General features: G+C 41.6%; 1 protein-coding gene across 1 annotated transcript; it reads right to left on the reverse strand.

The window, feature by feature from the left end:
• Positions 1 to 488: 488 nt before the first annotated feature.
• Positions 489 to 12,184, reverse strand: ankrd52b (ankyrin repeat domain 52b). Its single transcript, XM_084543334.1, has 28 exons — positions 11,992 to 12,184; positions 11,153 to 11,236; positions 10,828 to 10,906; positions 10,659 to 10,729; positions 10,351 to 10,551; positions 9,922 to 10,009; positions 9,276 to 9,418; positions 8,877 to 9,089; positions 8,712 to 8,790; positions 8,497 to 8,611; positions 7,986 to 8,068; positions 7,751 to 7,868; positions 7,484 to 7,552; positions 7,267 to 7,407; positions 6,329 to 6,379; positions 5,857 to 5,968; positions 5,695 to 5,766; positions 5,411 to 5,612; positions 5,157 to 5,244; positions 4,805 to 4,922; positions 4,476 to 4,695; positions 3,783 to 3,870; positions 3,589 to 3,672; positions 3,192 to 3,337; positions 2,956 to 3,038; positions 2,730 to 2,812; positions 2,547 to 2,638; positions 489 to 2,448 (listed from the first exon to the last, which is right to left on the reverse strand). Exons 1-28 carry the CDS (start codon positions 12,016 to 12,018, stop codon positions 2,264 to 2,266), a joined length of 3,135 nt encoding a protein of 1,044 aa, XP_084399460.1. The 5' UTR covers positions 12,019 to 12,184; the 3' UTR covers positions 489 to 2,263.
• Between the last annotated feature and the right edge of the window lie 137 nt (positions 12,185 to 12,321).

Genomic DNA, 12,321 nt, shown 5'->3' on the forward strand with positions numbered 1-12,321 from the left:
TTCATACACCATGATCTGGGTGACTGACAGTCTTCACAAACATTTCCACCCCAACAAAAATAAATAAAAAACATTAGCATTATCCTCTGTGAGAGTGTGTTTTAGCTTACTATCACATAAGTTAAACTGTGTACATAAAGCACTAATCTGTATTAATCATGAGGTCAATGTGAAGTTAAAGTTTTATAGAAATGATTCAGGTTTAAATATTTATTTACAGGATATTAAGGTTTCTGTGTGTTTCACTCCGTGTCACATTAACAAGCTGCAAAGTATTCAGAAATAGTTTAGTGTTCAAAACCATGAGTTTGTCTTTTACGTTCTTTACTGGCCTCATTTAAAAACACCACATTAATTCATAATTTCTCAAACGTTATAAACCATTACAATAATGGATTTCCTGCTTGGCTGCAGAAGAGCAAACCCAATCATGTGTTTCACTTTAAATAAACTTAAATCTGAAAATAAAAACTGCACAAACCTTTGAGACGGTAGTAATTTATTTATTTATTTTCTGTCATATGAATTATAATCACAAGTAAACCACACAGAGTATTCAAGTTATTGCATCTAAATCTCAGTAAGCTGTTTGGAAGACACCACAGATTATTGACATGAAACGCAGCGTCAGAAAAAAAAAATCCTGAAGATTATTCCTAACGTTTCAGTTCAACATATGTTTAGAAATGTCAGACAGATCGCTGCCGTTAATTAAACACAAATTTCAAGTGTGGAAAAAAAACAAAAAAAAAACATTTGCAGAATACTTAAAATAACGCACTCTCGTGTCAAACAGTGTGCAAACAGCTTAAAGCATTTTAGGTTTTCTTAGGAAAAGACTGTGTGTGGCTTACAATGCTGGAAAAAAGACAAAATATTTAATGCACGACACCATTTTAAAAAAAATAGGATCTTTAAAGAGAGAGGCAGTGACATGTTTGTAACAGTACAGGTGTATTGTGCTAAATTTATTAACAATAAGGTACAAACTCATATTAAAACAAAAATTGAAAGCGCTGCCAATTTCAATTTCAAACACGTACGGTTTCACTGAATGTCAAATACTGGACGCTCAAGTGTTTCCAGTCACTTTGGGAATTTTTTAAAACACAGAGAACAGAAAGTTGGTTTAAAAAAAAATAAAAAATCACAAAGAGCTAATTATAAAATACACAAAATGTAGTTTTTCTTTTTTTTTGGTGCTTCACGGAGACTGTGGCATTTTAATTTCAATGACTAAACATCAGACGTAGAGCTGAAACAAGTCACTGATTGGTCAAACTGAACATTTGATAAGAATTCCTACTCTTGAAACTAAAAAGCCAAACATTTGTGACTTGCACCGTGTTGGTTTATATAGAATATTAACTGTCTTTGGGTCTTTAATTGCTTTTCAGAAATATAACTTATACGTGGTAACACAGTTGAACTAAAAAAAAAACACATTTCTAAGCTCGAAGCCTGAATGATTTTCTTCCTGTGCAACACGTGATATTTATTTCTCTGGCTTATTTAACTGAAATATGAGCTTTTTCACTTGGTAGCTTCCAGCTCAGCGTGTGCTTCTTATTGCACCTACTGTACAGTACTCACTGACCTGAGGTTTATTCTCAATAATTTGGGATTTTCAACATAATACAAGTAAAAGATTGACTTCGGTTTAAGAACTATATATACACTAGACCTGGTAAACTATAATACTAAAACTATAGACATGCTTGATACTTGCACTGAAATGTAAATCAGTAAATGAAAAGTTATATTATTATTATATTAGCGTAGTGTTTGCTACACCCTGGTCTGGATAAGAAAATAGTGTCTTATTAATTGCATAAAAGGTTCACAGCACCTGTTAGATATTATAATTATGTTAAGAAGCGGTGTCTAGTGTTAGACACAGACATAAATCAAACATGCACACAACAAACGCGCGAGGATTCTCGCATCAGCTGAGGACAAAGACGGGGATTTGAGGCTTCGTTGGTTAAAGAGCTCAAAAAACACTGACGGAGGTTCAAGTGGGGAGGCCTGTGTAGTGCGCTCACGTTAAAACTTCCATTCACTTCGAATAGTTAGTACGTCATTCAAATAACTCGTAACAGGTCTGCTAATATTAGTATAACGCGTAAGACTAGAGTTTTAGAAAAGCAATCACCGCTACTGGTACATGAGTAAATGCAGTGTGCGCAGCTGCGTGACCACACATGTGCGTTTGCCGTGCGTCCACACTGGGACGACACAGTAGCGTTTGTCCTTAATGAACTTAGGCGTGACACAGGTTTCCACTGGAGCCGCAGGTGGCGGCGATGCCACAGTTCTTCAGGATGGGGTTGAAGTGGGAGGCTGTGCCGGCCTCTCTGGGAGGGAAAGGCTTCATGGTGGAGAGGATCAGGGCCAGGCAGTCGGCCACGTTTTTATTTGGGGCACAGGCCAGAGCTGGTGTGTGGCCTGCAGGGGATCCAGAGGGGGAGTGTTACACCGTTTCTGGCTGGAAGCATGAACTGCTTTGGTATTCTGTCACTGAAATATGAATTATTCCAGCATACCTTCCTCGTCTACGGCCATGACTGCAGCTCCTCTGCTCAGTAACACCTGCACGACTGTCGCCAGGCCTTTTCTGGCTGCAATGTGAAGGGGCCTGCAAGAGAAACAGAGACACGTCTGACTGCTGATTACATCTATTCTTTTACAGTTCAAGGTGCAGACGCCAGTGCCGTTGGAAAACTCACATTTGCAGAGCGTTGTTTCTTGCATTTATGAGGGACGGGTCGGTGATCTCTCCCAGGATCAACAGCGCACACATCTCATGACCCTGCAGAGTAAATTTTTGACAAGCTATCACCTTATCTGTCAGATCGTAAAATTATCTCTTGCTGCTGCTCTCATGCAAAAAGTTCATGTCCCACTGCATGCATTCAGTACATCCATCTGTGTGCGTGTGTGTGTGTATGTGACCTTGCTGCAGGCTAAGTGAAGGGCTGTGTTATTATTGACATCCACCAGGGTCAGGTCTGGCTTGGCATTGTGCAGCAAGAACTCTAAAATCAAGGGAACACAGACGGTTAACACGACAAGGCTTTACCTGATGTGACAGGGAACACAACGGTGCGTTTAAAATAGTGAGGGTACACTTGAGAGGCTTCTTAAAAGGTGTACATCCATGTTTACGTGACCTTGCCGCAATCACATACCAACAGCCATGGTCTGCCCACGGTCGGCAGCAACCATCAGAGCAGAGCATCCACAGCCGTCCACAGCGTTGACCTCTGCCCCCTGGGCCAGGACCAACTGGAGCCCAGCAACACTTCCCGAATACGCGGCTGCATGCAGTGGAGTCCTGCACAGCACACAAAACAAAACATAGGACGACACATTCAGGGTCTGAAATATTGTTCAGTCTGTATCTTTATACAAGCAGTGGGGGAAAAACTGAAAAGTTGAATTTAGAAATCCTCCAACAGAAGCAAAATTAGGTAGGTAGGTACCAATCAATGCTGAAAATGATTTAAAATGATGTATCACTAGTCAGATCATTTCTTTGCAGATTTAAAATGAACCTAAACGTTTTGCACTTTTATTTAAACCCACCTTCCTTTGGCATCACTAACACTGACTGTCTGAGGACCAACAGCTTTCACAAGAAGTCCAGCAGCAACGTCGTGTCCATTAACTCTACGAGGAGGGAAGAACATGAAAGACACCATGTTTATTGTAACTTAAGTCTAAAACACGTACGTTTGAATATATATAATATACATGCATGTATGTATCATAGTACTCACAGAGCACAGTGCAAAGGGGTGAATAAGTTTCCTTCCTGGTTGCTAAAAAGTTTGTTTTCAAGTAAAATGTGTAAACAGCCTTCATGCCCTGAAGAAGAAACAACGAAGAAATGATTATTATTAAAACCTTCATGAAATAGTTAATACAGAACAGAGTGCAGCTCTAAAAATGTCTTTCTATTGATGTATGTAATTATGTACACCGATCAGCTACCCATTAAAATAGACATGGGCCTTCTGAGGGTGTCCTGTGGTGTCTCGTAACACAATGTTGTTAGTGGGGGGGTCTTTGAGGGGAGGGGTCTCTGTGGATCATCCCACAGATACTTGATCAGTTTGGGATCTAGTGAATTTGGAGGCCAGGTCAACACCTTGTGCTGTTCTTCATGTTTTATTGAGTTGTTCCTAAAGTGTTTTTGTGATTGAATCCTGCTGGGGATGGCTGCTGCCATCAAGGAGTGTCATTGCTATGGGGTGGGGGTGTCTGGTCTGGTCTAGGTGGGTGCTACATGTCTAAGTAACATCCACATGAATGAATGCCAGGTCCAGAAGTTTCCCAGCAGAACACTGAATTGTCACAAGATGGTTTTAATGTTATTAACTTCTCTTGTCAGTGGTTTTAATATTGTGGCTGATCGGTGTATATAACACTGAACTAAAGTCACTGTTGTTAACTTTGCCCTGATGTCTCACCATGGTAGGCAGCCCAGTGAGTGGGCGTGTAGCCTCTGTAGTCCAACATGGAGTCCAGAGGGTCCGATCTCTTAGCAGCCTTCAGCAAAGTGTGGAGCAGCTCCGTGTGACCGCAGGACGCTGCCAGGTGCAGCGGAGTCCTTCCCTGAGAGTCTCTACAGAGGGCAGAAGCCCCGTGTTCCAGCAGAGCAGAGACACAGTCCTCGCTGCCCAGCATGGCCTGTAGGACAAAAGAAGGACAATCACATGTGCAGCATTGGCGAGGCCGGAAAGGTGTGATTTTCAATTTAAGAGAATGAAGCGTAATTAACAGATGTGTACACACTCACAGCTCTGTGTAATGCAGTGAAGCCCTGTTCGTCTGCGGCGTCGGCCTTGGCTTTCTTCTCCAGCAGGATGTGGACGCAATCGGTGTGGCGTCCCAGAGCTGCCAGCATGAGGGCCGTCCTGACAAACAGAACATGAATTAATCAGTGATATAGGGGTTAGTAGGTATAACTCTCTGATCATGTCTGGTAAAGATTGTTGTCCTGTTTGAGCAGATTAGCCTGAAACTTTATCATCTTGGATATTTGCTCAGAGGAAAACTTGAGAAAAAATGAGAGATGAAGTCGGTAATTCCACAAATTAACAACAAATTAATAGGAGACAAACAATAATCTGAAATGTGAAGTGACTCACTGTCCCCGTGTGTCCTGACTGTCAATGATGTCGGCACTTTGTTCCCGGTTGACCAATAAAAGCAGACAGTCCACTTGGCCCTCAGCGGCTGCACACAGGACAAGGAGAATAAAATGGAAGAGCTGTTCTTCACAAATATAAAAGTTCCCACCAAGTTTGTCGTTAAATAATAAACATTTGCCAGGCATGCAGTGTGTACTGGTTCAGGTCTCGTCTTAACAGGGTCCCAAACGCGTCCAGGAGTCCAAACACACCTGCAGCGTGGAGCGGCGTCCACTTGCGCTTGTGCTCCTTCAGGGTGTAGGAGGCTTGGTGCTTCAACAGGACGTCCACGCACGAGGAAAAGCCTCTCTGAGCCGCCAGGTGGAGAGCAGTCTGGCCTTCGATGTCCCGCACATCCAGACTCACCAGCGTCTCGCAAAGCAAATGCAGCGCCTCGCAGTGACCGTAATAGGCCTGCGGTGACAACAGCGGAGTGAAAGACACGTTATAAGGAAGGGCTTCGTGGAAAAGTCGCATTCAGTTCATTCATACTTACAGCTAAGTGCAAAGGACTGACTGGGATGTTACTTTCAGCTTCTTCGAGACAGTTGAAAGAAATCTCCAAGAGCTGCGAGAGGAATAAAGCTTTGATTAGGCCCAGGCTGCAGTCAGTTAATCAGAGACAAATCCTGAAAAATTATCGTAAGACACCACCGACCAGTTCTAGATGCTGTTTGTTCCCATACGCTGCTGCGTAGTGGACGGCGCTGTAACCCTTAATGTTCTTCAGAGTCGGGTTCGCCCCGTTGTCAAGCAGGTAGTCTAAACACCTGAACCCAGAGAGTCCGAGGAAGATTAGGAGCCCTTCTTTGCTTATATTATATTCATTTTACACAAGCAAAACCTCATATACGTTGTGTATAGTTAATAAAAAACGTGTGTTCGGTGTGTATTCATGTCACATTCTCGTCCTTTTTCGTTGTGCTGTTAAAATTTTCAGAATAGCTGTGTCAGTCGGCGCATATTCGACGTATTTTCAGTGCTTTTAATGAGGTAAAATGTTTATTTATCATCTTACTGACGAGAAGATTATAGTGGATTGTCGCACAGTAGAGCACATAATGGCAGTGCAATGGATAAAAATAGAAGAGAATGTGGTTTGTGGACACAATAAACAATCTGTGGCTTACAGAGAGGCTTCTTGTTCCTTTTCCACAACGAGGTCTGGTTCAGACTCCCCTCTGCAGGAAAAGAAAGACGAGAACTTGAAGTGAAAACACTGCAGAACTGTAAACAACCTGCGTTAACTACAGAGTAATCGATCCGCAACGACGCACCGAGTGGATTCTGAAAGCGAGCATTGTTATTTCTAATGAATAATAAAGAGGTGCAGCACATTGAATCGTTTTATAGTGAAATGAAAACGTGCATCTGTCCGTTCTGATGTGTCCCCACTGGGCATCGTTACAAGTCAGCCAACTATTCTTAGAGGACATAGCATGTTGGCTGTCAGGTGTGTGTGTGTTATGTAACCTGCTGTTTGCAGTTTACACTCTCTGATCATACTTTTTAACTGCGATAAGGTGTCAAGAAACTCTCTCTCTGCTGGAAAACACAACCAAGTAAAGCTGCTATGACAATTTGCACAATACTGTACATGTAACTGTATATTCCCTAGCCAGATTTTCTATTGCACGGTCATATTTATATTTATATTACATTTCGTTCAATTCCATTCCACTCTGACATGGATTAAGATATTTTTCTTTTTACTACGGTTTATTTTTTATCTTTTTTAATACTGTTTTTTTTTTATTGTTTATACTGAGCATCTTGCAGACTTGTAAAGCACATCTCGTGGCACTGTACAACCCACGTTCTGCAATGCCAATAAAGGATATTCTATTTTATTCTATTCTAATCTGGAGCTGTTGATTTCAAGACAACACACTGTAACCTGGGTTGAGCTTGTTCAAAGTTGTGAAAACTGGTTTATATTCCAGACAGCCTACTTACAAAAAACAAAAAGCCGCTTAAAACTACGACCGAGCATTTGCTTGGAAGAGAGCGCGCGTCCAACCAACCAGTCACGCAGCCGACTAAAGGCCTAAAAGTTAAAGCCCCTCACCCACAGAAGGTGTGCGAGGCAGCGGTGTAGTGCAGGGGGCTGCAGCCCGTCACGTCCAGCTCATTGACCTCTGCGCCGGCTCTCACGAGGGAGACTGTGCATTGGCTGTTCCCGTTTGCTGCGGCGTAGTGCAGAGGAGACCTGCAAGGACAGAGCGCAGCTGTGATATCAGGTTGACACAAGCGCAGAGTTCAGTTCTCACCTCGACGCCGCTTACCTTCCCAAATCATCCTTTATGTCCAGTTCGGCGCCACTACTTAACAGCAAGTTGAGGCACTCAACATTTCTAAAAAACAAAATTATACGTTTATTATTAGTTTAAGAACCAGGTTTCTCACAACAAAACAATAAGAATCAATAAGCCCCGACAAGGACTGCTGCTGCTGCTCATGCTATATTTATCTGCCTGGGTACGGTCCAGGCATCAAAAGACAAATTCACAGAGCAAAAATAGACAGAGGCAACATGCGCGTTCATCACTGACCCTCCAGAGGCGGCTGCATGCAGACAGGTCCTCCCATGTTCGTCCACCGTGTTTATATCAAACCCCACTGCTGTCGTCGGACCACTTGACAGAGCTGGCATGGTGTTGTAAAACTGTCCTGTGTCAAACACGTTACAAGAGAAACACTTTAGAGTTGGCTTAGGAGCTAAATCTAAAAAAAAAAAAGGGATTCAATTGTAAAAACTGAGCTTGATGAGATAAAACACATCCTCACCGTTAGACAGTAACTTGCGACAACAGTCTGGAAAGCCATAGAGCGAGGCCAGATGTAGCGGAAGCATCCCGTGAATGCCCTGCCTTTAGAGATAATAACACTGTTTGGCATACAATCCAATTTGTCCATCTCAAATTGTAATTATAGGCCACAATCATTAAACTTTAAGACAGTTCAAGAAGGAATATCTGCCCCCTCACGTTCCGTTTTCCTCCCTCTAAAGTGAATACAGGCTATTCCTGCTCATCTCTTCATTCTCAATAACTACGTCAACACTATTTTCCTATTATTATATTATCCCACCTTCTCTGAGCCACTCGAGTCCTGATTCCCGTTCTCTCCATCTGACACCTGCCAACTCCTCCTGCTGCTCCCACGACTACTGTCTATACTACAGGGGGATCCTGACCCTACCTTCCTTCATCATCATCCCTCTAATCGTCAAAGTACTTCACTTGTTAGAAACTTCTTCTTCCAACTCATTTATTACAAAATCTTTCTAATTCTTTACCTGCTCTTCTCAGCACCGTTTGTCAGCAGAGTACTGATCAGTAACTCCTGACCATATCTGGCAGCAACATGAAGAGGAGTGTTTCCATGCATGTCACCACAGTCAATCTCTCCACCTGTGCACAGTGGGGAAAATCATATTCACTCTCCAGGTTTAGATATGTCTAGTATGAACTTCAATCGCACGTTACAACTGGAAGGTATAAAATATTTTACCATTCTGGATCAGAATCTGGGAGCCCGTGAAGCGTCCATACATCGCAGCGACATGCAAAGAGCTCTTCCCCTCTTTATTCTATTAAACATAGGTAAAGAAAACAACATGTGTCTAACCAGAGAACTGAGTTATTCTTTGATTTCCTCTCCTTTCATCCTCTTTACCTGCATGTTGACATCAGCACCGTTGTTGACGAGCAGCTCGAGGCACAGCACCCCGCTGGACGAGGCGGCGGCCAGATGCAGCGGCGTGTTGCCGTGGTAGTTGGGCTGGTTGATGTTGGCACCGCAGTTCACCAGTTCAGTGGCTACAGTGTCCTGACCCGTGTAACAGGCCATGTGGAGCGCTGTGTTCCCAAAGACGTTAGGTTCATCAGCCTGAGATGGAGAGGAGACAAAAAACAACAACAACTAATGAGTTTTTGATTGGTGTATGTACATAATACAAATAAAGTCAAATAAATCGCAGCTCCAACAACTTATTACTATCAGAAAAATATATAGTTGCTAACTTAGCAACTGGGTTATGGGCATCTTCTAATGACCGAGCCACGGCTACTTTACCTCCACTCCCAGCCTCAACAGATATTTGACCACATCTATTTGTCCGCTGGCAGCTGCAGCATGGAGCGGGGTGTAGCCACGCTTGTCCTTGCACATCACATCTGCGCTGTGAGACACCAGCAGCTTCACAACCTCCACGTGTCCTGTAAGAAGAGCTTAACGTTTAGCTGCAGTATCTGAATTCGCTTGCCCGGAGCTCACCCAACCTACATCCGCCTGCGAGCCTGTAGCCTGCAAACTGAAGCACAGTTTGCGACATTTCACTCAACAACGAGCCCAATTTAGACCAAATGAAGTTTGGTTAACAAACCAAAGAAATCCTTTTTTTTTTTTTTGTGAATATCCCATTTCGTGCTTTAAATCAAGACAGCGTACATTCAGCTAATGAAATAATTTTTTCTACAGCGCAAGAGTTTTTTGTGCAAAATAGACTTTTCTACACATGATACTTGCATTATACTCCTAAATTCACAATAAAATATGAACTCACTAAGACACAACTACAACATTGAGTAACTGTTACAGCCACTGACAGACCTTTTGGTCTTCTTCTATTCTTCTTTCCACTCGTAAAAGACAAAAGAAATGTCCATTCTGGGTAAAAAGTGTGGATAAAAGCGTCTCTCTGTAAAGTGACGCCACTCACCGAGGTACGCTGCCCAGTGGATGGGCTGCCGGTCCTTCTTATCTTTGGCATTCACACTGGCACCTTTAGACAGGAACAAGCTCACCATCTGCAGAAACATAATAACTGGATAAACTGGTGTGTCTATGCAAAGTCATCTCAATAGTTATGACCCAGTGGATGGTGTAATTATTGTCTTGAATGCGGTTAAGCAAACATACTTACACATTCATTATAAATATTATATTTTGGTTACACACAAGTGCAAATAATGATTAATAATTAATTAATATATTTCCTTTTTCCAGAATGCTGCCAGGAACCAAGATGATGTCATTCAATCATAATTTCCTTGTCTAAAGTAAATAAACCTACTTTCAGGCAGTGTTATGCACTGATAACGTATCAAACTGAAAGGTTCAATCAGATGCTGTTGACTTTACAGTTTACCTCTCTGTGGCCGCTGTGCGCCGCATGATGTAGCGCTGTCCTTCCCGACCTGTCAGTTACATCCAAGTTGCAAGCATGCGGTATCAAGGCTCTGGCACAGCCTATCGCCCAGTTTGCAGCAGCCATGTGTAGGGGTGTATGCCCGAATTTGTCCCGCGAGTTGACCTCTGCGTTGTGTTTTAGCAGCAGCTCAACAGCCCTCTGGTAGAAAAAAAGAAAAAGAAAAAACATTAAAGAATAAGAGTCAGACGTGAAGATCTGGTCCTCTGTGGCTTTATTCTTCTTGCATTTTAAAAATATGAACATACTTCATTTCGTGAGGCAGCAGCTCGATGTAAAGGAGTCAGCAGGCCCTGGTCCTTAGCGTTGACATCTGCACCTGTAGCAACATGAAAAAATAAATATATGTGACTGAATTGTTGGGTTTATAATTTAATGGGTAATATTTCCAACAAGATTTTTTATTTATTTTTTTACCTGAACTAATAAGTAACTCCATAATATGGACATCACCCAAATAAGCAGCAGCATGAAGTGGTGTGCTTTGTTCTTGGTCCTGAGACAAAAACAAAACAATGTAGTAGCAGACAATGCTTTTTCCATTTTATATAATTTGTAATCGTAGCTAGAATTTGACTTCAAAGTTAATCTTTTTTCCACTCTTGCTTTACATTTTAGCGTAAAAGTGCTATTTTACTTTATCAAACATATAAGCTGACGCTGAAACACAACTGAACCACAAAACTCCGCAGCATATAAAGACATGATGACTGCTGAGGGAGGTTATGTCTGATAATCCTACCAGTGAATTGACATCTTCTTTATGGTTCAACAAAAATGTCACATCTTCTGCGTTGCGGCTGAATATGGCCTGGACCAATGGGGACTGAAACGGAGATTTGACAGATGCAAAACATGAAAATAAATAAATAAATGAAATGACATTAAAAATCCGTTTAATATGATTTCTCAAACAGTGTTTTTGCAGAAGAAGAGCAAGCCAAGAGAGGCGTTAATAACACATCGGTAATTTTAGATGAATAGATTTCACCAGCAACCTTTTTGTGACCCACTGCCGGTAATAAAACCGTTTATAGCTTAGCCTGGATGCCAGTTTTCTGACTAACACTTTCCAGGAATAATCTAAATGACTGAGCTGACCTTTGTGAAACATTTTAAATGAAAAAACAACAGTAAAAGCATTTTAATAGAAAAATAATTTTAAAAACTTCTGCAAACACCACACACTGTTTGTGGATATTGAGGACTTTTGAGGGAGATTTTAGCAATGACTAATAATAAATCTTAGCTAAAAGGTAGTCGAGAAATAAATGTGCCATGGATGTGTAAAATGTCTTTTTTTTTTTTGGTAGTGTTTGTACTTTATGTACCTGGAGCCTCAATTGTCCCAGTATTTAAATGCATTATTGCAAATTACACAGGAACTGATGCTGCAAATATCTCCCTAAAACTACTACTTATCTATCTTTGCATGGCAACGAATTTGTGACATTAAAAAGCCTTTTAGAAAACTTTCCTCGTCATGTCGCTAACATTACTAGCTAGACGTTTGCAGGAGTGAGAAGTACTCCTGGTCCTCTAACGGTTAGTGAGACAACAGCAAAACGCTCCATTTAATACCTGGTCCTTGATATTTCTCAACTCCATGTCCCGATCACTCTGGAAGCTCCTTCATTGAGACTTTGAGTAAATCCAACTACATGTCACTTTGTAGCAGCTAGTTAGCCTAGCTTTAGCTTATTTAGCAACTGGGATGTGTGACGTGTACGGCACAGTTGCCAAAACATCGCGAGAGAAGTTAAAGAAACGTGATTTCGAGAGGTTTTAATTTCTTTTTTTTTTTCTTTTTCTTTTTTACACTCCAACAATGTAAAATGATTACACATTTGTGCTGGCATTATTTATTTATTTATTTATTTATTATATTTTTATTTATTTAGTTTTGATTGA

Source organism: Chelon labrosus (assembly GCF_963514085.1).
Source record: "Chelon labrosus genome assembly, chromosome: 4".
In the NCBI taxonomy this organism is placed as follows: domain Eukaryota; kingdom Metazoa; phylum Chordata; class Actinopteri; order Mugiliformes; family Mugilidae; genus Chelon; species Chelon labrosus.